Source organism: Ambystoma mexicanum, chromosome 8, assembly GCF_040938575.1.
Source record: "Ambystoma mexicanum isolate Mex_15411 chromosome 8, UKY_AmexF1_1, whole genome shotgun sequence".
NCBI lineage: Eukaryota > Metazoa > Chordata > Amphibia > Caudata > Ambystomatidae > Ambystoma > Ambystoma mexicanum.
Window position 1 is genome coordinate 72,079,425 of NC_090929.1, and position 27,318 is coordinate 72,106,742.

The following is a 27,318-nucleotide window of genomic DNA, read 5'->3' on the forward strand; positions in this document are numbered from 1 at the left end:
CATATTTGTTCTCAGTGAGTGTGTACATTCTACTACATGGCATTGTAGCTCGATCTTCCAAAACAATCTTTCAGTCATAAGAGTGATGTGAAGGCCATTCACCAGTTTCCTGTTCATTAGAAAGTCCTCAAAATCCGGATAACAATCAGGTAAGGCTCCTAAAAAAGCCCCTACAGAATGACCTTCAACAGCCCCTCCTGCCAAACAACCTGCTACCTCAGACTCCACCACCACCACCACCACCACCACCCTTTCTCTCTGAGCACTCTCAGAAAAACATCTTTCCAAACAATACTGCACATTGAATTCCACTGTTCTCTTCCCCCAATCAATCTTTGGGTTGTGTAGTGTTAGCCATTGCATGCCCAGAATTATTTGTAATTGAGGAGCATTAATAAACTCAAACACCATCTCCTCTCAGTGCCCACCTAACTAAACTCCCAAAAATCTAGTTTCAAAAGCAATGTGTCCTGACGATAACTAGGTACCATCTACTGCTCTGTCCTGCTTTGGAATCTCTTTAACCACAATAGGCACCCCAAGACGCCTGGATAAGTTATTGTCCATGAAATTCCCTGTGGCACATGAATCCATCACACAAAGATGCAAGCAAGGCATGGCATCAAAGTAAGACAGACAAGTGATCACAGTTCAAGGGTGTTTATTAAACTGCAAAATGGGTGAGATAGAAACACCTAATCTAAACCTAAATCTGAGATGGTAGCAAGCTACAACCATCAAATAACACAGTCCTAGTGGAGTCTAGTCGAATAAAAAAGGGCCTATACTAAAAGAAAAAACTATTGCCAATCCTTACTGCTATGCTACAAAAGTGTGGGATAAGGTGCACAAGAAAAGAAAGACGTGTTCACAAAATGTTATGGCCTGGATCTCCCTTCCCCACGTTTTTAGCACGGGTCACGGTAGGACTCTCCAGCAGAGCACACTCCTGGGCTTCTCTGGCACAAGCGTACAGTTCATTTTCTCAGTATCAGGGCCTTCTGTGCCCAAGTCCTTTCTCATGCAAAGTCTTTTGTTTCAGAGGGCCGATTCACCAAAACAAAAAGTTCCTTCAGTTAACCTTTACGTTGCGCGATTACCCTCACCCTTGGATCACCCTCAGCCGGGCTCCGATCCTTTTCTCGTCAGCCTCCCTCAAATCGGGCTTAGACCAACCAGAGTACTTGCCAAATTAAACAGACTTCTAAAGGGCGATCTCGTCCCGCTGGTTCACTTGTTAACCTACAGGAAACGCAGAATTCATAATATGTTTACACGGCGCTCCCCTCAGCCAGGTGTGAACGCCTGTCTCACAATGTCAAAACTTTTGCAATGTGTCAAGGACTCGATTGTACAAGGGATTTGCCTTGACCCTTGTATGACCTCCATAACACCCTAGACCGGCCTTCCCTATGGCATCTTGGTAGTTGTAGTTTCTTTACTTGCAATGTTCAACAGTCTCTTTGTTCAGGAGAGGGGTACCAGCCAGAGACCTTCGACTGAGCGCCCATGTGGGGCCGAACCACTATCTCCGGTGCCAGGTTTGTTCACAAAAGACTTCTTGTCTATCGTTTTAATGTTGCCACTGCACCCTGGAGCCTAACACAGTACGGTCGACTATCAGGTTCTTCTGACTCACCGGCTGTGCTGAACTCTGCAGTTCCTTTGCCGCTGGAGTCACAGACAGAACCACGATGGCAATCACATATCCCCACCCTGGTTATCAGTGCGGGAGGGTGCCATGTACCGCTGACATCCGTCACACCATTTGCCAGCTGCAATTCCCGAACTTATGTTTCTTTCATCAGAGGCTTTGCGGGTCTGGGTAGGCAAGGGAAACTCCCTCCTTAACATCGTTTCACGTGTTGCTGCCTTTCTCGTCCGTTTGAACTGCTGTCCTGGAATGGATGCATTCTCTTGCCTTCGGCCTTGCTCAGAGTGTGCTCTTGTACTCCGCCTTTTATCCCTATGGCTAGGGGAAAGGGTAGTCGGGTGTGTGTAGTTGTCGGCAATTGCCTGACCCTTTTGTTGGGACATGTCGGGTAAACAGCTCAGGTATTAGTCCTTTGACGTTCATGCTGTGACAAAGTGTTTGTGTTGGGGGGTAGAGTTTCCCAGTATTACTGAGCAGGATGGGGAAAAAGGTCTCATAAGGAAGGAGATACCGCATCTCACCCATCGGTGTCCAAATCGCCAAAACTGAAATCTTCTACACAAGCAACTTACAAACTAGAAGAGAGACAAATCCATGCCTCTTTTTAAATTTAATGGGCAGGAGCACTGGACTATATTCACTAACCGTGTACCAGTTTAGAATGTCTGCGTGCCCACTTGCTGATCAAATCCTCCAATCATGGTTTAGCTTCACTTCCTCCATGATGGCTTGGGAAGCTCCGTGTCTAAGGTAACTATATTAAGGCTGCTTAATAACTGCTTGAACTTAATAGAAAATGTATGAATAATTAATTAAATAAAATTAAATGTTAACTAAAACCATGTTAACAAAACGTGGTAGTATGCAAGGTCCGCAAATGTGTTAGTGTACATGGTGCAGACCTGGCAAAAGGTAACTTTAGCATTGGGAACTTAAGTCCAACAATGCTAAAAGTACTAGGAGGGATACGGAGGGCCTAGCTTTCCAGTTTCAGGGCAATGTGGTTAATGACCCACACCTGAGGGAAGCTGGGAGGCAGAATAGCCCCCATCAGGCGCAGGCCATTGAGAAGAGTAGCAGTGGAAGGTGGAGTGGTTACACAATAGCAGCTGAAGGAGCATTGACACGCCGGAACCGCAGTGGCTTGCCGGTTCTGAGAGGGTCTTTTCCTTCAGAGACCAGACGTGCAGCGGAATTCCAAAGCGAGTCTTCTTCAGTGCTACCATAGGTGGACTTTAGTAAAACCAACTAACACTACCCATCTTTGTCAACATTTATCACTATTTTTCATTTGTTTTGCATGGACTACAACAGTGAATAGACTTGCATCATCGACTGGAAGCGCTCCGCAGTCCTACATCTGCCAGAGTCAGCTCTTCTCAATAATATATGTGTTTTGTCTGTTTAACTGAACCCTTCCCCACTCTTACGCCCTAAGGTGAAGCCTTGCTGTTCAGTCACACTTCCCTTTTAGAGTTCGGCTAGACCTAAGTGTTTGTCCCAGTTCATCAGAATAGAGTGTCCTTCCAGAATCTGTCCCCAGGGCAGATTCCGAAAATCCACCTTCACAGCAAGATTAAAAAGTAGACCATTACTATCCAACTCAACAAAAAGATCAACACAATCTCCTAAGAGACTTCCCCAGCCCAGGTCTGTCACCACCCAGGTCACGGAGGACACAGTCTATATCATGGACAAAGGAGATCCTATGCCTACAGATGCTGCACCAACTCGCCCGCTTCTTAAGTACCACTGATCACAAGAGTTTTTGCCTCAGTCCCGCACTGGCTCGTCTCCGACCTCAAGGAAAAATACCATCTAGTCCACATTGCTAACTACAGATCCCAATGCTGCCTGCAAGACGTGGTGTCCTACTCTTCTCCCTGGTCATCTTCATACGCTATATGGGACCAATGGGGGAAATCGCCTTGCCAACCTCAATTTCAGGAATTTCAGTAAGCGCACTCCAACAATGGACACTGACATGGGTTTCAAAGTATTCAAGTCCCCACGAGTAAGCCCCCTGGCCAAAACTCCCAGGATTCTTTGGTAATATCTACAAGACTCTTACTGCCAAGACACCCCACACAGCATGACATTCAGACACCTCACACTTCAAAACTGTCAACCCGTGCTTTGCCCGTTCACGCTTAAGGACAAAGGCAACCCCCTTCTTAATATCCTTTCTCCCACCGACCCTCTACCAAGTCACAGTCTGCTCATCAAAGGCCAAAATACATTTGTCAAATCTTTCCCACCATCAGGGAACTGCAAAGGCTACAAGTCTTGAACAGATTCATCTTCGAAACAGCATTATTACATATAAAGTAATGACAGATAATCCACCTTCCAACCTAGTGAAATCGCTCATATCATTGGACAGGAAACCAGGAAGTGCAGGAGCATACATCGGAAAACAAGAAGCTACATCAGCTATTGCCTTGCTTACGATCTTTAAACCGACGACACTGGGCATGCAGAGTGCTGCTGTGGTTTGCACACTGTGTAAATCAGTAGATACATTGTACAGTTTAAGAGTAGCAGCATACTGCAACAGGAAGCCATATGCATCATTTCGAATGAGAGCCACCAGCGAAGAGTACCATTCTGGCTAAAAGCAGAGGAACAACATGAAACACTTTTTAGGTGACAATGTGTGCATTAACCAGGAATAAAGTCCAAACATTTAGTACCTCTGTCAGAATACGGTGGAGCAGGCCAACAATAGTCTTGGATTTTCCTGTACCAGGTGGGCCGTGAATCAGACAAATATGGGGAAGTCCAGGCTGCAGCTTCACCATAGCGTACGCCGTCTCAATTGCCTTGTTCTGATTATCATTGTAGTCTTTGAAATAGGGAAACTACAACACAAAAAAATAAATTGGTTTTAGAAACTGCTGTGGAGGAAAGCAAACATTTTTACTGTAAAGAAAATTAGAAAGCTTTTCAGGCACATCAGAACAGAGGTTGTACGAATCATTGAGTGGTAGTGTACACCAAATTTGGGAGCGTGCAAAGGACTATTTAATCATTCATACCTTTCCTGGCATGCATCACTAAGTCAAAGGTATAGAGTGAAAGACGCAAAAGGAATGTGCATAAAAATGCACCTCAAGGCCTCCAAACGTTTCTGGATGATGGCAATACGGTGTCCTACTGATTATATGTGATAGTGCCAGTTGTCCACTTTTACTTATTATTTGGGTATTTATTGAGTGTGGGCCTAGCTTTGAGAAGCAACGGAGCATTTACAATCACAGGGGGGAAGAACATGGTGTCAGAACCAGAGAAACAAGCCAGTGGGTAGCTAACGGGAGGGGGAGGGCAAGCAGTTGGTAGCAAGGGACCTAAAAGGGATATACTTCGATCTATTTCAATCTGTTTTTATGTTTAAATGCATCTGCCAAATTCTGAAAAAAATGAAAATAGGGCTCTTGCTTCTCCTCCCAAGGTCAATCATACATTGCAAGGAAATGGCTATGAATGGTGATAACGTGCAGACTGTTAGAATGGATTTCTAAACTCTGGCCTGGTGGACAGATTTATTTAAACATGTACTGCGCCAAACCCTAAGGTAACAGGGCGCAAGTTACATAGGTGCAGATAATATTCAGGCATTTCAGACCGTGTGTACAGTAAGATTAGCATTCGTATACAGGAGAAGGTGCAATGGTTTTCGGTAGTATGGCTGCTAGGAGCGGATACTTTCTGTGCAAACAGTAACATTTTAGGTTCTTGCGGAATACCCAGTATGACTGTTCTGCTCCGATGTGGGGTGGGAGGGCAGTTCAATTCTCTGAGGTGATGACCGGAAAGCTCATACCCCGATCTTTTCCTTCTGAATCTCGGGCTAACGAGTTTGTTCAAGTGTAAGGACTGGGTAGGTTTGATGGAGTTGGCCATATGTCATTTTTGGGGTACGTACATGGGTGCAGCGTTGGCAAGGCACTTAAGTGTCCTGTCTAGGGACTTGAAGATGATCCTTTGCCTGATAGGAAGCCAGTGCACTTCTCTTCTGGCCGCAGATATAAGTTCCCGTCTGGGGATGTTTAAGGCGGCGCTGAGAGCATTATTTTTGATGACTTGTAATTTGAGGTTCTGGGTGGATGTGCTTGCAAAGAGGGTGTTCAGTAGTGAAGTCTGGATCCTATCCGGGCCCGCACGATGGTCATGCAGCGGTCCACAGAAAGGAATGGCCTACAGGCATTGATCAGCTTTGTGGTGTGGGCTGGCGCGGATGCAATGTGGTTGATCTGCCTGTTCAAAGACAGGGTGGAATCAAGATATACGTAAGGGTTTCACAGAGCTTGAGACTGGTACTGTGCAGCCGTCAATGGTGAACAACATGTATTTGGGATTGAGCTTGTCCAGGGTAGTTTGTGAACCGGTTAGCAGCATTTCTGTTTTTTCGTCACTGACACAAAATAAGTTTGCAGGCATCCAGACTTTGATTGTTAGGTCGACAGAGTGCAGTGCATTGGCGTCAGGAGTGTAGTCTGTGAGGGTAGGAGTATTTGCGTATTGTCTAGGTTGTTCGTAAGCCATCAAGGGTGTCGAACAGAGGCTTTGTGAATATATTGTAAAGCGTGGTAGAGATACAGCGGCTGTTGGAGGGGTTACAGCTATTTCTGAGAAGACTCTGGAACATAAGTTGGATAAGAAGGATACAATCCAGGAGGTGGCATGGTCTGAGAAAAGGGATGTCGGCAAAGGATTTGACGGTCTACAAGGTCAAAAGCTGCTGACAGGTCTAGCAGGAGTAACAGGGATGCCTTGCCCTCAGCTTTGACTTCATCCATATGTTTTTTTAGGTCTACAAGGGCAGTTCCTGTGCTGTGGGCCTTGTCTAAAGCCAGACTAAGGCTTGGATTTGGGTGTATGCTGCCCTGTCCAATATTTTTAGTAAAAAGGGGCCGGTGGTGATGGGGCGCTAGCAGGTGTGGCTGGATCAAGTGTTTTCTTGTAACAAGGGGTTGACCAAGGCATCTATTAAGGTAGTTGGGACCATGTTCGAGGTGAAGGAGGCGTTTATAACAGCAGTTCTGAAAGGGGTCAGTGCTTCGGCACAGTCTTTGCCCACTGATGCAGGGCAGATGTCGACTCGGCATCTCTAAGATTTTAGGCCTTCGATAACTTGTAAGGTTTCAGCTTACTGCCGCATTTGAAGTTAAAGGTCAAGTGGGCAGGAAGATGATGAGTAAACCTCTTTGTAGGGGTTTTTATCAAAGTGTTTTTTATTGCAATTTTTTTCTGAAGCAGAGACAGTTTGTCTAGCAGTGCATTTTGTACATTAATGCACCATGTGCTGTCTTTGGGGCATCTGGTGGGGGGTCCGACATTTCTAATTGCGTAAGAATGATAGTTAACTGGAGCTGGAAATGACCTATGGATTCTTTCATTGGAAGTTGCTTTTTTTGCAGCGATGAGTGCCATCTTGTAAGTTTAGCCAGGGTAGCAACGTTTTCTTTGTTTATATCTGATGGTACATTTCTCAGAGTTGTTTCTCCTTCTCGTTTCCCTTTTTAAAAGTAGGGTTTTGAGGTCAGGAGTTGCAGTGTGATAAAGGTTTGGCTTTACGCAGTGTGAGAGGGCACACTCGGTCAATAGCTTTGGCCATTGTTGCGTCAAAGATGTCGACCAAGATGGACAAGTGTCCGTTGAAGTCTGGGGGAAGTAATCTGGTCCAGCAGAGGTAAAATGATGGATGCAGTTGTGATTTTTGCACTCCGAGTTAGTGTGTTAGCAAATGTTATATTATTGTGGTCTGACCAAGATGTTTAGGAGGCCACTCTTTGTTGGAGAACAGGGATTACTTCAGTGAGCTGAAGCCACACCAATCAAGGCACAGTGGAGAGTGGGCAAGGCTCTCCGGAGAAGCATGTGTGGTCAGCGGTCCACAAGGAGTCCACACAGTGAAACACCATGCATTACACTTAGTTATAAAAATATGCATTTCATTATAGGCCCAGGACAACACATAGAAAATGAATACTTAGCAGGTAGAGGATCAGATAACCATCTACTACAGAACATATATACAGTCACATTAGTCAGTGCACATAAATCAATTCCACCAGTACCTGCCGTTAGGGAGAATTTTCATTTCTGTGCTAATCCCTTCAGCCATAGAGACCCCCAGCTCTTTTTCTGGACTTGGTATTTTTTAATTTTAAACCTGGAGTGATTGAGACCTTTTTTCCTCACTCTCTCATGTGTTTTACCTGATTTGGATTTTCACTGTTTTTGGGGTTTGACAAATTCCATAGGCATCTGCTTTTTATATGGTTATACACAGAACCTTCAGTGTAGTGTCTCGGAGAAATCCTTTTTGATTTCTCATAAGGTTTAACTACATTTACTTCTGTGAACCACAGTTACCAAGAAAAGTAAAGTGAAATTGACTTTACTTACCTTTTCTCTTAGTAGGTCCAGCACACACCATCTTATGTGGGTTGCTGGGGGTTACCTACTAGCCCCTTATCCTACTTTCTCAAGTAACATTTTTAGTTTACCCTCACTACTTTAAATGGCTGGTGGCAGTGGTTTACTTTTTCCTACCATTGTGCTTTTCGACCGCAGGCTGAACCCTCAGCTGCAGTACAGCAGCCATGGGTGACCATGTTTGGAATATCCCCCCCCCCCTCCTCCCCAGTCTTCTTTTTTCATCATTTTATGTTTGTGAGGTCTTTCTTGGGTTTTACTCTGTGCTTTGGGCCGGCTTTGAGCCCCTTGTTTGTCTTTCCTTTGGAGGGCTTCAGCCCTGAAGCTGGCCTCTGGTTCCAGTGTGTCTGGGAGGACAGGATGTGAGGGAGGGTCCCGAAACTGCCCCGTCTTGTTAGGCAAGATTTGATGCAGTACACCAGTCTTGTCCCCTTGGTATTAGGTAACCCGCCTATTGGTATAGGTCTGTACTACACAAGTTGGTAGAGTGACTGAGCAGCCAGATTATCTCAAGATACTTTCTCAGAATCAAGGCAAAGAAAGTAGACCCTCTTTAGAGATGCTTCATGCACACTTCCTAACACTGCGAGGTGACTTCACTAACTAGGACAGTATTGGCATTTATATATCACTTTTGTAAACCTTTGAGGTTGTTAAAGAGGAAAGGTTAAGGTAGGAAAAGGTTAACAGGTTCTCAGAGCAAGTGAGTACTTTTTAAATTTCCCAATGAAGTCTAGATGAAAAACCTTTCCCTGCAAATATTAGTTAAATACCAATGTATCTCCTATGGGAGACAGTAAGAATCAAAGTCAATGTGTTAGAAGAGTCTGCAGGGAGCCAGGACAACCAACGTCAATTTGGAACAAAGTCTATGGAGCTGGGGCACATCTTGGATAACAAAAGTCTTGCAAAGTTAGAGAGTTGTTGTAGATAATCACTGTTGGGCCACAAGCTGCTGAACTTGTGAAAAGTTAGAGCTGAGATGAACTCTAGAAGGCAGCTACTGCAAGTCTCAACTGAGAAAAGCAAGCTACAAAGAGGTTAGTCAGAACAGTACCTTAAGTTAGATGAAGAGAATCCATTTCGCTTCTGTCTTGTTTGCAGTTCCTGTGTTCCTGGGGACAAGGGGGAGGACGTCTGGAGGACTCCTGCACAGCAGTTCGGAGGCAGCTACAGGCTCTTTTCAATTCAGCTGCACTTTGCGGTTTCAATGCACGGTGAACAGCACCGCCGCAGATCTTAGACACTGGTTGGGCTTCCTTCACTCCTTTAGTCCAGCACTCTGGTGAGGTGACTCGAGCTTGGGTTGTCCTGCTTTGGAGGGTTCTTATGATCTTCCTGGAGCTTTTGTTCGGCTTACAGATGATGCAATCTACTATGGATTTCTCGACGCCTGGCCCAGCAGTAGCAAAGAAGTACAGCCAGTTGGCGAATGTCTTCCCACAAAGTTGGTCTAGGACTAAGTTGGTCCCACAAACCCAAAGGAAGAAGTCGTCTTCTCCGGAGCTTCTCTTGTCGATTCGGAAAAGAAGTTTCAGCACAGCAGCAGGGCTTCACCGGGCAGTTCAACAGTCCAGGAGGATGCAGCAAGCTTCTCTTCACAATTCATTCATTGGATGTTTCTTCCAGTGGTCGACTGTCTTCTGTCCAAGAAGCCTTGCCTTTTATGCATGTTTCTCCTATTCATGCACAGTCTAGCTGTCACTCACACATCAGAGTGGCGGTCCTGCAAGGACAACCAGCCAATCAGGACTGGGTGCATTCAGGTAACCAAGGAGACCAAGGACAAGGACGTTTCGGCACCTCTCTCCCTTCCTGCCCTGCCTGACACACTGGAGCCAGAGGCGGGTTTCAGTACTGAAGCCCTCCAAAGGCAAAACGAACAAAAGGGTTAAACCTGGTTTGGCGTGCAAAGTAAAACCAAAGACCGACCTCACAAACAATAAATGGCAAAAAAGACGACTGTGGCCATTTTGACACAATGGTCACCCATGGTTGCTATACTGCAGCAGAGGATACAGCCTGCGGTAGAAAAGCACAATGGTAAGAAAATTAAACCACTGCCACCAGCCATTAAAAGTAGTCAGGGTAACAAAAATATTTACATGAGTAAGTAGGAAAAGGGGCTACTAAGTAACCCCCAGCACTCCACATAAGGTGTGTGTTGGACCTACATAGGAAAAAGTAAGTAAAGTACATTTCACTTTACTCTTCTTGGGAACTGTAGTTCACCCAAGAAAAGGTATTTAAACCTTATGAGTAATCTAAAAGGAGCTGGTGCTGTGTGTCAGCATACAAAAAGTAGATGCCTATGGAGTTTGTCAGACTCCAAAAACAAAGAAAACAGAGTCCAAATCAGATAAGTACATGAGGCAGTGAGGAAAAGGACTCACTCTCTCCAGGGTTGAAATTAAAAGTCCTAAAGACCAGCAAAAGAGCTGGGGTTCTCCAAGGTTGAAGGGAATTAGCACAGAAATGAGAATTCTCCCCAACACCTTTGTCTCTAGGAATGCCTGAATGCAAATAGTCCCGATTGGCTGGCTGGCTGTCCTTGCAGGACAGCCACCCGGCTGTGTGATCGACAGCTTAGGCTGTGCATGAATGGGAGAAACCTGCTTAAAAGGCGAGGGTTTTCGGACTGCAGGCAGAGTCAACCACTGGGAGAAACACCCGACAAAGAAACAATGAAGGAAGATTGCTGCAGCCTCCTGGACCTTAGAATTTGACCGGTGAAGCCCTGCTGCTGTGCTCAATTACTTTTTCAACTCAAAAGAGAAGCACCGGACGGAACAATGTCTCCCCTTGGTTTAGTGGGACCAACTAACCCAGAGACAAACTCTACTGGACCACTATCTCCGACTTGCTGTGCTGCTCTGTTGCTTCGGAAGCCCAATGCCAGAGTGTCTGTAGTTGAGTGCAACATCTGCCGGTGAACAAATCCAGCCTGAAGCTCCAGGAGACTCCCAAGAACCATCCCGAAACAGGACCTCCAGATCCAGAGTCCCCTCACCAGAGTGCAGGAACGAGGGAGCAAAGAGTCCAACCGCTGTCTGAGATTGTTGGGTAAGAATTGGTTTAGTAACACTGTGTGAGACTTCACAACACTTATTTGCTTGGTATTAGGTAACCCACCTTTTGGTATAGGTCTGTACTACACACGTTGGTAGTGTCACTGAGCAGCCACGCTTATCTCAAGAGGGGTAAATGTGAGCTGTAGAAATGAAATTCGTATTTACAAGTAACCCTTATACGCAAGGTTTCTGTTATACATAGTTATTTATTTAACATTAATTTTTAAATAAACATTCTTTAAAAAGGGCAATGTATGTAACAATCAAATACACTTTAAAATACTTTTCAGGATCCTCGCAAGTTAGGCAGAGTTTCTATGCAGTACCCTTTGGGACCACTGCACACAGCCAAGGATGTTATTTAGGGGTCGCCAGAGGTCGCAACTGCGACCGCTGAGGTCTCCCTTTCTACCTCAAAAAAAAAGGGGGGGGTTGGTAATGCAAGCTCCTGGGCTGTGGCCAGAACCATGTGGCTCTTTACTGCTGGAGTGGCTGACCTTCTTGTTCAGGCCCCTTAAAAAAAAGAAAATTAAATACAGGAGGGCCACAAGTCTAACACTTTCAGCACTGACCCTAAATAAGAAAGAATAGGAATACCAAATAATGTGTCTTCCTGGAATTCTATACAATAATTGCTAGACTCATTAAAGGTTTATTTCAGGCACACTTCAGGGGGTGAGTCACTGATTTAGACTGTTCTTAAACGCCTCAACTCAGCCTTTCAACCTTCTGAGGTCGATAAATGAGTACCAACACAGGTTGGGTGATATTGGGTGTATATTTATTTCTATATACAGCGCTTATTTATTTTATTTATTTTCATTTGTATAGCACACTTGCAGCCCAAGGGCATCGAGGCACTGTTACAGGCAGTTGTTGGATTTAGGATTAAGGGAATATTCAGAGAATATACAGGTGACTGGAGGTCTTGGTTACACAGATTCAGGCAAGGATATACAAGATGCATGAAATGAGTTTCAGATCCAGAATGATGTAGGGTGCATTTCATACAAAGAGCTTGGTTTTGATGGCTTTGCGGAAGGCTTGGTGGGACTCAATCATTCTTACGTGAGGTGGCAGTGCGTTCCAGTGCGTGGCTGCCTGGGTGGGAAAACGGGAGCCTCTGGCGCGCACCGTGCGCGTTTTGGGCGTGACAATCGTGTTGGAGTAGCATTTTCTTAAGCGTCTTGTGGCAGTTTGCTTGGTGATTCTTTGGATCAGGTAGGGAGGAGCAAGTTCATGGAGGCATTTGTGGGTGAGGGCGAGTGTTTTGAAGACAATTCTCTCTTTGACAGGGAGCCAGTGGGCCGGTCTTCTGATTTCTGAGATGTGATCTCTTCTTGCGGTGGCTGTGGCTGCCCTAAGTGCATTATTTTGGACTAGCTGAAGTTTGGCAATGTTTTTATTGGAGGTCCCAACGAGAAGGGCATTGCAGTAGTCTAGCCTTGATCCGATTATTGCCCTGGCAATGGTAAGGTAGTTTTGGCGAGACAGGAAGGGCCTGGCAGGGTTGAGGACTTTAGAATAGTAGGCTGAGGAGGTGGCAATGGCATTGACCTGTCTATCCATGGACAGATCGAAGTCCAGGTAGACTCTGAGTGTCTTAACGTGGTTGGAGACCTTGATGGGAAAGAAGCGTACTGATCACTGAGGTTACCCAGGGTGCAGGGTGACCCTATGAGGAGGAGTTTGTTTTTTTCACTATTGAGGCAGAGCCAGTTCTCTGCCATCCACGATTGTATAGCGGAGTAGATGGTGGAGATGGTTTTGGTATCCGCTAGGTACTCACCCATGAGTGGGATGAGTACCTATGTGTCATCCGCATAGTTAGTATATGAGATGCCCAGGGAATCAGGGATGCTGAACAGAGGCCTCGTGAAGAGATTGTAGAGCGTGGGTGTGATGCATGATCCCTGTGGAACACCGCAGGTGATGTGGCTAGGAGCGCCACAGGCTGAGTCAGAAAAGACTTTCATGGGGCTTTCTTGGAGAAAGGAGGTGATCCATTGACAGGCTTTGGGGGAGAAGTTGGGTCGGGTGGCTAGATGGTGGCACAGGGTGTTGTGGCCGCCAAGTCAAAAGCAGCGGATAGAAGGTTTGCCTGTGTCTCTAAGATCGTCCATTTGGTTCTTTAAGTCCAGGGGAGCCGTTTCGGTACCATGTCGCGGGCGGAAGCCAGATTGCCGCAGGTCGAGGAGACTGTTTTCTTCAAGGAACTTTTGGACTTGCAGGTAGGTTCCTTTGTCCAGAATTTTGAGTAAGAAAGATACAGTGATGATGGACCTATAGTTCCCCGGGACCGTTGGGTCCATTGAGGGTTTTTTGAGGAGTGGGCGTACCCATGCCTCCTTGAGTCCAGTTGTAACATGGCCCGACTGGAAAGAAGAGTTGATAAATGCTGTTAGGAAAGGAGCTAGAACTGGTGCCGAGTCTTTGATGAGACTAGCTGGACAGGCATCTCCTTTACAATTAGAGGTTTGATGGAGTGAAGCAGGGTGATGACCTCTAGCTCAGTGTTATCTTTGAAGTCAAAAGGTGGAGAGGAAATGGACTTGGTGGTCGTGGAGGTTACACAATGCAGGTTAGCTATGAGGCTGGAGGGGGCTTTTTGGTGTCCACAAATTTTAGTTTGAAGAGTGTTAAGCTTCTCTAGCATGGCAGATTGAATACTATTGCACCAATTGTCATCTTTGATGACGGAGGGGGGGGGGGAGAGGGGATGGTTTTTCAAGTTCCCTAATGATGGTGAATATTTCCTCAGATCCAGATGTGGCATCATACATCCTGGCGTTAAGGGAGGCAGCTTTGGCTAGGATGATGTTAGTTTTGTATGATTTAGAGATGGCTTTGAACACTATTTTGGTGGCTTCAGATGGGTTCGCTTTCCATGCGGAGAGGGCAATCCTCTTGGTCAAGAAGTTCTTTGGAGAACCATGAGTTAGATTGTTTGGCTTTCTTGGCTTTTTTGAGGGTCATTGGAGCAATGGCGTCCACTGCTGATGTGATGACATCTTTGAAGGTGTTCGCTAAGGTTTCAGGATTGTTGGAGAATGGGGCCTGCAAGGCCGGATTGAGGAGGTAGGGTGCTAGGTTCTCAACTTGAGTTGGTGTGAGCTCCTAGCGAGAGTAGCCGGGCACGGGGGCATGGGGGGTTTGATGAGAGGGGGGTCTCTTTTGGTGCTAAGGTTGAATTGGATGTAGTGGTGGTCAGACCAGGGGATGGGGGTGTTGGCAGTGATTAGCAGAGAGCAGTTGTGGTGACTGATCCAGCCGAGGGTATGCCCTTTGAGGTGAGTAGGGTCAGAGATAGACTGTGTGAAGCCCAGGGCGGATAGGGCATTCTTGAGGGATTTGTCATGGGAGTCCTTGGGGTTGTTGAGCCCTAGGTTGAGATCGCCCAAGAGTATGACCTGGGAGGTCTTTTTGATGTTGGACAGTGCGAGGATGAGTGTGTCGTGGAAGTCAGTGCATGGTCCCGGAGGTCTGTAGACAATGTGCATAGTTATTGTGCAGTTGGGGGAGACATTAATCTTTAGTGGGAAGTAGTCACCATTGTTATCAAGTTGCCCTACCGCTTCTCTGATGGCGAGTTTCCCTGGCGATGAGGGCCACGCCTCCACCCCTCTGAGAGGTGCAGTCTTTCCTGAAGATGGAGTACCCAGATGGAATGGCCAGAGATAGTGCCGGACCTGAGCTTTCGTTGAGTCAGGTTTCTGTAAGAATTAGGAGATCAAGGTTGTCCTTGATGATCAGGTCGTTGATGTCAAGGGCGTGGGCGGGTACGGAGCAGCCGTTGAGCAAGGCGCAGCTGAGCGTATGAGCAATTAGAGGTGTAGAGGTGGATGGCCTAGCGGGTGTGGGCGTTAGCACAGGCCTAGTAGGTAGTGTGGAATCAGTGGTGTTCATGGGGGCAACAGCATGAGCATTCACCATGGAAACAACACTAGGCCTAGACATGGGTGGCAGTGCAGAGTCAATGTTAGTATTAGGCTTTACGTTGGTAGCGGCCGTTGAGGCTTGGTTGGTGGTACGAGCATCAAAGATCTGAGTTGAAGTGGCTACATTATAAAGGGCTGCCATTGGAGAAAAGTTGGCCCTGGTAGCGTAGTGTCTGAGTGAGGATTGTGGACATCTGAGGCCTGCCCTCAAGTTGCGGTATGCCGGTTTAGGAGTACAGGTGTTGGGGATAGTGGGGCGGGTGCGCGACCGGAGTCGTGCGTTCCTGTAGATGCATGGCGAGGTGCGCATGGTAGTGAAGTGGGCTGCCCTGGAAGAGGGGTAGTACATATTGGTGCTGAGGGGTGAGGCCTTACCTTGTCTGTGGTGGCATAGTGGCGCCTTCCGCGCCGTCGAGCAGCGGAGAGCTGCAGAGAGGGTCTGAGGCCTTTTCCGGTAGCCTTCGTCGAGTGGCGACTTTGCCTGGCAGGCAGCGGCACGCAGATCAGATGACTCCGTTGCCATGGAGCTCAGACACGGCTCCCCGTGTTTGTGGATTGCGGCGGAAGCCGCGTGGTCTGCAATGGCGGCAGGGGCTCCTTTTCCATGGGGACAGGACGCATCCTAGGTGGACGCGGAGACCTCTCTCGCAGAGGAGCTGCAGAGAGGTTCTGAGGCCTTTTCTGATGGCCTTCACCGAGTGGCGGCTTGCTTAAGCGTAAGTGCTATATAATAAGACATCATCATTTGGTCATGGACGTCTGCTTGTATTCACGGTAATTTGGTAATATGGGCCTATACACACTGTTCTTAACGATACATATGGCGATCCATTCTTGTATGAAATGTACATCAGATTATAGTCATATCGTAACCATATTTTTCGTAGTGTACAATGCTATTTTTGATGCCACTTGCTGTTTTGTCAACGGGTGAAAGGTTGTGTTCCAACACTTCCTGCGATATCACTTCGGGGTGGGGTCAAATGAAATGGCTTCCTGTGATGTCATCGGGGGGGTCAAGGGTTGTGTGATGTTACTTCCGCTACCCCTGGCATTTTGGGCAAATGACATCCCTGCACACAACTATTACTACAGGTGTAAGCAAAACCAACCTTTCATATAAGCCTGAACTAGACAGTTTTTGGTAGCCGAGCTGAACAGCAAGGCTCATCTCAAGAGGGAATGTGCGCTGTAAGGATGTTCCACAGAGGTCTACAATCACAAGTATTCAAATAAAATCTTATTTCTTGGTTAAACACGTATTAATGTATTCAACATACATAAAACATTCACTAGAAGGAGGCAATCTATATCACAAAAATATACTTCAATACTTCACACTGTAAGGTTCTGAGGCATTTAAACTACTTTGAAGTAGGAGCAAAATGGCATTCAGAGCATTTGAAGTAGGAGCAAAAAGTCATAGGTTAATAAAAACGAATATTACAGTTACTCTTAGACAGTGCAAATAGTTTGAGTTCACCAGAGAAGTCGATTCAATGAAATAGGTTAGGCCAAAGTCAATGGGCTAATATGTTGTATAGGATAAAGCAGTTCTCGTAGTTAAAAAGAAAAGTCTTTGCCAAAGTTCTCAGAAGTTGCTTGTAAAAGAAAGATTCATATTTTAGGTCACAAGCTGACTAGGCCTGCAAATTGCCAAAGTTTCAAGCACTTTCGCAGTGAGAGGTTAAGTTCTCTCAGTCAGGTTTTCATAGTACCTTACAATGAAGAAAAAGATGCAGCTGAAGACTTCTGTTCCTGCAGATCTCGCTGTTCCTGAGCCTGAGTCGTGGCGACAAGAGGGAAGATATCGGGGGACTCCCGCACTGCACGGGGACTGGTCAAAGCTAGCACTTGGCAAATCTTTAATTCCGGTAGCTGTAGTCAAGCACACAAACTGGTGTCCTTCTGCCTGGCTATTCGGGTTCTTGCAGCACTCTGAGGAAAATACAACCAGCTCTGAAAATGATATACAGGTGGTTTACGAGTTGATTAGTCCCACCAACTCAAAGGTAGCAGTCGTCCTTGAAGGGCTTCTCTGTTGAGATGAACTTGACGATTCAGGCCTGCAGCAGGGCTTCACCGGGCAAACCAACGGTCCAGGAGTTGCAGCAGCCGTCCTCTTCCAGCTCATCTTCGATTCTTTCATTCCAGTGATCGACTCTGCCTTCCAAGCCAAGAGACTCGCCTTTTATCCAGTTTCCTCCCATTCATTCCAGCCTAGTTGCCACTCACCCAGTAGGGTGGCTGTCGTTGCCGGACAATCAGCCAGCCAATCTCGCCAGAGTGCATTTGGGTCTCCTAGGAGACCAAGCACAAGGAGTTTCGGGCACCTCCCTCACTTTCTGACCACCGCAGACACTCAGGCGCCAGAGGTGGTCTTCAGTCCTGAATCCAACCAAAGGCGATGAAACAAAGGGACCAAACCTGGTTTGGCGCACAGAGTAAAACTCTAGAAGTACCTTCCCACAAAGAAATGGCGGGAAAAAAAAGACTGGTACCTGTTTAAACAAAGGGGGCTCAGGTGACATCTTGAAAAACATGGCTCCTGTGATTTAACGCTACTGGTGTTCGCGGTCGGGAAAAACCATGGTAGTTCATTGTAAAACCACTGTCACCAGCCATTTCGATAGGAAAGGGTAGCATTTGACTGCTACATGAGTATCTAGACACAGGGGATACTAGGTAACCCTTCCAGCACTCTATTCTAAGATAGGGTGTGTTGGGTCTAGGAATTTAAAAGACTAGTAAAGTCAATTTCGCTTTACTTATTCTGGGCAACAGTAGTTTATCCCAGAGAAGGAATTTAAACCTTGGGAAAGCCTGAAAGGCTTCCCTGTGTCACTGCACTGAGGGTGCTGTGTGACACAAATGAAAAGATGCCAATGGAGCTGTCTAAAACTCCATAACCAAAGAAAACACAAGAGTAAAACACAGAAAACAAACAATTAAAAAATTTAGCAAAAGAGCTGGAGTGCTCTAAGGTGGGAGGAATTGGCACATTTATGTGAATTCTTCGTAACAGTGCAAGTTAGTGGGTACTCTTTGGATAGGCTCTTTACACAATTCCCACAGCGGGAGGTGACTTCATTCACAAGGACAGTAATGGCATTTATATATCACTAGTTATATTTTGCACATTGAGGCTGCAGAAAGGAAAGGATAAAAGAAGCAAAAAAGGTTAAAAAAGTTCTCAGTATAGGTGAGGACAATTAAATCTTGCAATGAGATCTAGACAAGTCTTTCTCAACAATAACAGTCTTAAACAAGTTACCACCTACAAGGGACAAAAATATCAACATCAATGGGCTAGAAGAGTCTGCAGGGAGCCAGGAGAGCCAAAGTCAATTGGAGCATGGAGCTGAGGCACTTCTTAGATAGAAAAAACGATAAGACAGAACTGCTGATAGCCGGTTCCCAGGGCTGCCTCAATATGCTTGATCCCTGTTACCAGTCTATCAACATTGACGGTAACATCATAAAAGTCGCCAAAGTCTTCAAAACGCTAGGTGTCTACCTTGACTCCACACTCTCGCTTAAAAAACAAATAAACGCCACTATTTCCTCCACAGCCTACACCTTTAAACTTATCAATGCATGCAAACCCTTTTTGTCCACCAACAGCTGCCTCACTTTGGCGGGGGCACCGATCCTGTCCAAATTGGATTATTGCAACACACTTTTTCTTGGCTCTTCTAATCACAATCTGAACAGACTAAAGGTTCTTCAGACTAATGCCCTTCGATGTGTCCTTAATCTACCACGTTCTGTCCACATTTCCTCCTTTAGAAAGGAAGCACACTGGCTTCCAATTCAGGACAGAATTAAATTACGGTCCCTTGTCATCACGCTTAAATGCCTCTCTCAGACAGCACCTCAATACCTATCTGACAAATTCACAAGGCAGTCCACCACCAGACCAACCAGATCCCCATATTTACACCAACTGAACATTCCCAAGTTGAACTTGAAAACAGCTGGGGGCGCGAGCTTCCCTGTGCTAGCTACGAAATGCTGCAACACGCTCCCCACTGACATTAGATCTGACTCTTCCTTTTGGTCATTCAGAACTAAAGTGAAGGATCTGCTCTTTACTCAGTAATGCTATTCCTTCGACGTCAGGTCGGCCTCAGTACTCAGATACGTATCTGCTATATGCCTGCTCTAACTCGTCCACTTTGCACATTTGTGCTGTGTTGCAATTCGACTTGGACCACTCTGTAACCTGGTCATTTGCAACTACACTGTACGGTAACTCATGTCTCAGTTCTACTTTGTAACCTATGTTGTGCTCCAAGCTTAATGCGCCCAGTTACCCAAGGGTTTGGCTGCGCTATACAAATAAACAAACAAAACTAAGTCTTGAACAAAGTTAGAGAGTTCGTAGAAATCACTTGTAGGGTCACAAGCTGTAAAGCCTGTGAAAGGAGAGCTGGAATCAACTCTCAAAAGCAGCCAATGCAAATCTCAACTGAGAAGAACACAGCCGAAAAGACTATTAGGTAAGTACCCCAACTTGACGAAGAGTGGTCCAGCTGGATTTTGTGCTGTTGCAGCGATGCAGACCCCGAGTTCCTGAGCCTCAGTCGTGGGGACAAGAGGACATCTGGAGGGCTCCTGCGGCAGCAATTGGGAGGTCGTCGGCAGCTATGGGATCTTTTTGGATCAGCGTTTCAGTGCTCGGTATACAGCTCCGATACGGATCTCTGTTAGGTAGAATTCTCATTTCTGCGCTAATTCCCTTCAACCTTAGAGACTGCTCTTTTGCTAGACATTAGGATTTTTTAATTTTAACCCTGTAGTGAATGAGACCTTTTTTTCGCCCTCTCTCATGTGTTTTGACCTGATTTGGATTATGTGTTTCCTCTGGTTATAGAGTCTGAAAAACGCCATGGGCATCTACTTTTTGTATGGTGACACAAAGCACCTTCAGTGCAGTGTCACAGAGAAAGCCTTTAGATTTTTCAGAAGGTTTATTTACCTTTTCTTGTGAGAACTACTGTTGCCAAGAATAATAAAGTGAAATTGACTTTACTTACAGAGACGTCGGGAATGGTTGGTCCCACCACTACAAAGGGTTGAAGCACCAATGAAGTCCTTCGGAGATCAGTCGCCAAGCAGGGCTTCTCTCGGACAACAGCAGGATTTGGTTGTCAGACCTAGTCAGATGCATCTAAGGATCGTCCTTCGTTTGCTCAGCTTCTCAGGATATTTGGCTCCTTTGTCAAATGAGCTGAAACGACTGCAGGCCTCCTGTTATACAAGGTTAGGTGAGTGCTCGAATTCCAACCTCCAATGGCAAGATCAGCCCCATACATGCATAGCAGCAGTGGTCCAATCAGGGACCACTGTGGGTCTCATGCAAGCACGCACACCAGACTTTTTAGCCAGGGTGTGGATTAGGACAGGATAGTCCAAATCCACTTCCTGGTTCCTCTCACACATGTCCTGCACTAGCCCACGGCACCTTTGTATTTCCCGGGTAAGTGCATCACCAAACAAGGATTTTCCTGGCCTGAAAGGGCAGAAAGAAGGCAAAAACACAAGAGGGGCCAGGTACAATAGAAAACCTTGTGGCACAGCCATTGCAGGACTCTAGCCAAAGTTGGTAGCCTAACACTGTAAACGCGGCACGGCTAACCAAAAATATATTAAAAAGTAACTGCTGCCACTACTTTGTCCTATAGCACATCTTGGGTAACCAAACAAATCCCTTGAGAGGAATGTAAGGTCCCAAAAAGAAACCCCATTGCTCTGCACTGGAAGATGCATTGTGCAATGATAAAAGGTTAACCAACCAGGCAACAAAGTAAAAGACTAAGGAAACCGTTTCCCCGTGCTGCTAGCCTGAAGGCTGTGACAGTTTCCCCATAACATGTGAGCAAAAGGACAGTGGAGGGAAGCTGAAGGCTTCACTGCACTGTAGAAAGTCAGGACAGTGTGAACAAAAACAAAAAGTTTAGGGGTCCACAGATAATGGAGGAAAAGTTGCTTCTAGAGAAAGCCTTCCCAACACAGACATTAGGCAATTTATTTTTAAAACAGTTTAAATGTTTCCATACATGTGGCCCAGGTGAACAGTAAACACAAGATCATCCACTTGGGCAGGGACCGTTTTGCTTGACGTGCATGTTCAGGTGTGCACCATTAATGAGTGAGTATTATTTTTGCACATTTGTTTTTAGCATTCATGGGGTCGGATTAATGTGATTGGTTTTCCACTCGAAGATTTAAGAGGAGAAGTCGGTAGTTGTATGCCCATGAAAACTGATGTGCACGTGATTTATGTTTGACAAGTTGACTTTCTTGTTGGGAGTTGGGGGTAGGGCCTTTTGTGAGAGCTTCAATGAGGGTGAATTAGTTGTTACACTCTTAATTCCAGAATACAGGTAGTTTGAGACCAGACTCAATATGGAGGTGCCGAGTGAATTGTCCACGCGTACTGAGGGGACGTCCGTTAATGAAAATGATTTCAACTAATTTGCCTGCGAAGAGCAGCAGAGCTCCCCCTGAGCTCTGTGTTACCATTGGAAAACTAGGATTGATTTATTCTTTTTAAGCACCAGAGTGAAGAGAGTCTGCAAGCAGCCCCTTCCCATAACTCAGGGACCCCTGGCAGGTTTTCCCCGAGCCTTCGTAAATAGAACACTATGACCTGGAACAGTGCATGCTCAGAGGCCGGCAGTCAGTAGATGGGAGTTGTTCGGCTAGAGATCTATGGAGTTAGTCTCCCGAGCGCAGCACAATTACCAAGAGCTCATCAGTCCCTTCAGCATATGGTTGAGGAGCGGATTGCTCCATGTTATCTGGAGTCATTATGTGTCAAGAGTGGCACAGGGCCCCCAGGTAGGGTTTGGGTGGCTGTGATGATGTAAGGTGACAGATAAGTACACACACAGCAGGAAACTCATCAAGAAAGAAAAGTAGGCAACTGTAGTTGTGAACAGAAAGGGGCAGGAAATACAAAGATACAAACAGACTGGATTCCCTCTTGGGGTGTATGCAGTTATGGAAAAAGAGTGTTCCACAGACCTTTGGAAACTCCAGCCTTCTGCACGGATTACTATTACAGAGGCCCACTCTGTCTGCTCAAACAGCAGCTGTGGGTGTCTGTTGAACAGAAAACGCGACAAGGGAAGGGGCAGAGGTTGCCTGCCGGAAACCAACAGTCAAGCTCTGTACAAAGGATCAACATAAGACATGAGAGACAAGAACAGAAATAACCAGGGACAAGGAAGTCTAAGAGAAATCTAGCAGAAGGGAATGAAGGAAGAAACAGTACAATAGAAATGGGTAAACTAAAGGGGAGGACAGAGGAGTCAAGGAAGAGAAGGACAGGGATCAACAAGGGGTTGCAACAAGGAAGAGAGCAAGGGAGCAGCAGCCAGGAAAGAGGGGGGCTGCAAACAAGGAAGCAGGGCTGCAGTACCAAATGGTACAAGGTACAGAAAAACTGTAGTGGATTGCAGAGGACTGTAGTAGGCTGCTAGGCAGAGAGTCCAGAGGAGCAGGAGTGAGAGCTTTAGTAGGCGGCAGACAGAGAGCCCAGAGGAGTAGGGCAGCAAGGAGCGAACCCAAAGGAACAGGGCGTAGAGGCCGAGAGACCCGAGGGCCAGGGCTGAAAGCAGAAGAGAGTAGCAGGCTCAAGGCAGGGAGCGCAGCGGAGCAGAGCGGCAAGGAGGGAGCTCAGAGGAGCAGAGCAGCAAGGCAGGGAGCCCGGAAGGCTATGGCTGTAGGCAGCGGAGTGTAACAGGCTGCAAGGCAGGAAGCCCAGAGGAGCAGGGCTGTGAGGCAGGGAGCCCAAAAGGCTAGGGCTGTAGGCAGCAGGGTGTAGCAGGCTGCAAGGCAGGAAGCCCAGAGGAGCAGGGCTGTGAGGCAGGGAGCCCAAAAGGCTAGGGCTGTAGGCAGCAGGGTGTAGCAGGCTGCAAGGCAGGAAGCCCAGAAAGAGCACTGGAACAAAAGCAGGAAAATACAGCAGCAGAACAGCATACAAATACGAGACAAAAGGCAAAAAGGGGCTGGGAGGACTCTAGATGCAAGAGACTGAGCTCCTGCAGGCAGCTGCTTAATTACCGCCCTGCCCTGTACTGAGGCAGGCTAATTGGCAGCACCTGGAGCAGCACACCTGAAAACAATCTGCCTCCTCCCTCTCTGGTCCTGAGATGGTGGAAGCAGCACGGATACCTAGGGCTTCTGGGGATTGTGGTTCCAATGCTGACAAATGGGAATGGCCAGGAATTGATAGCTGTAGCAAGGTGCATTGTGGTACATATAGTTGAGTTATATAAGGCGGCACCAAAGTCACGCAAATGGGAATTAAGTACCAAAGTGTGAATAGGGGTTGTTCCAAAAGTATTCTGAAGATAAATGAATTACAAATAGTCCATGATGGTTGCCAATGTGTGAGCCCATGGCGCAGGCATGACATTATGCTAGCACTCCACCAGAAACTCAAAATCCAGGCCGCTAATGGCTGCAGGCAGCATCAGCAGGGTTCAGCACACTGTTTCTCTCTACCAGGCAGCTCACAGAAGACGGGTGAGGAACATTGAGGGGTGCAGAATCGAGAGTGCTAGAACATCTAAACAATGTTCGGTTATAGAGACTGTTTCTTGTACATTTGTTAAACAGGCTCATTTAACAAATAAGTCAAAAACAAAGGCATAGCATAGATCCCATACCAAAGGATCTGGTGTTACTCCTAGAACAATCAGGATAACTTCTTAGCCCTAGGGCTGACTAGATACTAAGCTGGGCCACGCATCTACAGGAATGGCTGCAGAGGCCATGCACACTACCAGTAAGTTCCAACCTCACTGTGAAGAAGAGACTGCTGATGGCTGTATAAGTATCTTACCTAAAGATTAAACAGTTCCTCACCAAAAAGAAACACCAGACTCACAAAAGTGGCAGCTGTAGCGGAGCAGTCGGGCTTAATTCAAGGGAGGTAGGGGGTGCTTGTAGAAGTACACTTACTCCACACAGCCAAAGAAAACACCCACACTTCTATCCTTAAAAATACACACTGTTGCAAAAACTACACAATCGCTACCTGGTAAAATAAATATTCTACGTTAAACATATCACACAGTATAAACACAGTGCAGGTATAAACACAGTGCAGGTATAAACACAGTAATGGTCAGCTAAGACTGCTAACCCGCTCTTTTGAGTCCACTATCTGGTGATGCGGACTGTCCATACTGGCCAAAAATCAGAACACAGACTTCTAGGAGCAAGTACAGAAAGGGAGTACTGTTAAGGTATTTAATAGACAAGAGAGAAATGCAAGACTTCACAAATACAGATTCAATCAATGGTTGTAGCTAAAATTCCACTCTTTAGCCTAAAGCACAAGAAAAATGCCCAGAGTCTGGTCAAAAGTCATTTTAGGAGAGTTCCATGTGAGTTAAGTGCCCCACAGGAATGTTAGGAAAGATTTTATTGTTGCTGCTTTCCTCCCATAGACTTATATGGGGCCCCCTTTCTTTTTTCTATTGTTTGACTGCTGACCTGACGTTTTGGAGGCGAGTAAAGCCTTCTGCTTTACTTCCCTTGCGTTGTGCCAATCTAATTTTTATGGGGAAACTTATCAGTCCCTGAGAAGATCGATACCTACGAGACTGCCTCCCCTAGTGGATTGCTTCTTCTTTGAAAGCTGCACACAGCACCTTAAAATGGAAGTGCTTAGAATACTTTGTATCCTCATAATTTTCCTTTTTTATCTTTATAATTACAACATGCCCAGGATGAGCTGGTGGCAGTGCATATTTTTCAACCATGTTTTTGACTTTACTCGTGCACTTTTGGATTTCAAAGCATAATGCCATAAAACGTACCATATACTCCAAAATGTCCATGCTATGACGTTTGTAACTGTTCTTTGACCCTTATGCACTTTGCCCCACCTGCCCTCTCGGTCCTGAATTGCCATAGATGGAAAACCCATTCCTGGGCAAAGTGACAGTTGTGGGGGCTAGGCTGTCTGTTTCTAAGTCCACATCCGAGCCACAGAGTGTCTGTTGCTGGGCAGAATGATTGGCCATTGGCTGTCCATAGTTGGACAGCCCCTGCCAGTTTGAATGGTGCAGATCTTTACCATTGGTGGACTTGCTGACAACTCCAATTCAAACCCTGAATAAAAGGATTCCTGCAGCCATTTGACAGATCAGCTTTGGCCAAGAACCCTACGAAGAGGTGCAGCATTGCCTCCAGCCAAGTTTTGGCAAAGCCCTGCTGCTCTGTCCTGATCTCAAGAAGGCCTTTGTCAGTGCTTAAAAAACTGGACAGGAGAGAACTACCAGTTTCGAACCCTGCTCGAGGATCAGCACCTGTTGAGCCTTAGGAAGTGTCCCAGGGCCACTCAGTGAACTAGCCAGCTTTCTCCTAGGCTACCTTGTTGCAGCAGTCACCGTTATAAATGCAACCTTGGCACCGTTATAAATGCAACCTTGGAACATGGAGGATCTTCAATGTGTACTACAAGTCAGATGCTCCTGCATGTTCAGCCTTCCAGTCCCAACAGAAGCCGTGCAGGGCCTGCTCCCTTGTTCGCAAACCCAAGATAGCCCGCCGCCGCTTGACCGTGATAACTCCCGTTCAATCCAGCCTTCTTCGCTCCTTGGAGGTCACCTGCTTCCTTATGTACGTACCAAGGGTGACCGGCTGGCTAGTCTCCGGAACTGTACTAGAGGTACTGCAACCGACCAAAACGAAATCCTGCATTCAAAAATAACGACTGCACCAACGAACCTTGAAACTCCCTCGACGAGGCCAAGCTGAAAGATAAATGGGAGCTGCGATTTCTGGAACCTCTGAAGTGTTTCTGAACCACCCCTACCTGCATACGGTTGTTCGGGTGTAAAACCCTCACCCTATCACACCCTGGCCTAAGATAGGCAGTGGTCTGTTCAAGGATCCTGTTCAAGGACCATCCTCAAGTCTTGTGGGTCTGGGAAAGTCACTGATCTGAACTTTTCCCAATTTCTGCAACACTTAAGCACAACCACTGGCATTGCTCAATTGGCAATGTAGACCCTTGGGCACTAGGCCTCATTTCATCTCAGGGCTAGACTTACTTGAATCTTACCTGTGTTTAATAGTTTTGAATCTACAATTTTTCTAACTCGTCACCTGCGCCACCATACACAGTTATTGAAAGTATTGCTTATGATTATGCTGTTGATTAACTGAACCGGTGCTCTTCAGATCCCACCACCCCCTCCACAAATAGTGAATGTATATATGTATAAATGTTTATCGGAATAGTGTGAGAAAAATTACCCGAGGTTTGGATTGCTTAGTGTGTATTTTGAAGGCCTAAAGTAATTGTATATTTTTGTGCATGTTCTCTCTAATTTGAATTATTGGAGTGCTCTGTGTGTCTCATTGTAGCCCTAGACCAGTCACACCCATCGTGAGTCTACGCCTTACCACTCTGCTACACTACCTTGACTGGGTTTCACTAGAGTGCAGTGTCTTTCCTGTTCATGACAATTTATTTGTATTTGTTGAGTTTTTATAACGCACCTATAAACAATGTGTTTCAAGTCGCAACCAGACAAAGGGGGTGAGTGGGGGGTATTACCAATACAGAAAGTGCTAGGTCTTGTGACATTCGGATCATGCAAGCACAGTAACAGAAGTGCACGGGAAGGGACAGGGGGCAGAGGTTTAACCGAGTGCCAGGGGAGGCCAGGTGGACAGAGACCAGGGAGAAGAGTGCAGGGGCAGAAAGCTCCACGTGCTAAGTGCAAGGAATGTGCTGGAAGGGCTAAGGGGTGCAGGCCCATTCAGGCTGGTGAAGGTGGAGAGGGTCTAGAAGAGCAAGTTCAGGTAGGGGGATGGGGAGGGGTCAGAGGAGACCAAGTGCAAGGGTAGACTGGTAGGGGAGGGCCGGGTGCCCTGTATGAATCTGAAGGAATGAGGGAACCAGGCAGCCAGTCAAGAGGCAGAGGGGGGAGAAATTAGCAGGGGAGGGGGAGAGGGAAGGAGGAAGAGAAAAGTAGGGTCTTGAGAAGCTTCCGGAACTTAAGGAGAGCCGGCTCAAGCCTGAGAGGGGAAGGGAGGCCATTCTGGAACAGCCTCCTTGCCTCTCTCAAACTTGAGCAGACCACCTCCGGCTCCAGAAGCAACTCAAGACCTTCCTCTTCCTCTCCTCTGCTCTGCTCTGCTGATGTCCCCGTCTGCTCCACGCACTGGTCACCTGGCCACC

General features: G+C 46.5%; 1 protein-coding gene across 1 annotated transcript in view; it reads right to left on the bottom strand.

Annotated features, from left to right (window-relative positions):
• The window catches only part of SETX (senataxin), a 1,477,926-nt gene that overhangs the window by 608,261 nt on the left and 842,347 nt on the right, over window positions 1–27,318 (bottom strand). The window contains exon 13 of the mRNA XM_069609306.1: window positions 4,348–4,515. Within this exon, the coding sequence (XP_069465407.1) occupies window positions 4,348–4,515 (168 nt within the window). The remainder of the gene's footprint in view (window positions 1–4,347; window positions 4,516–27,318) is intronic.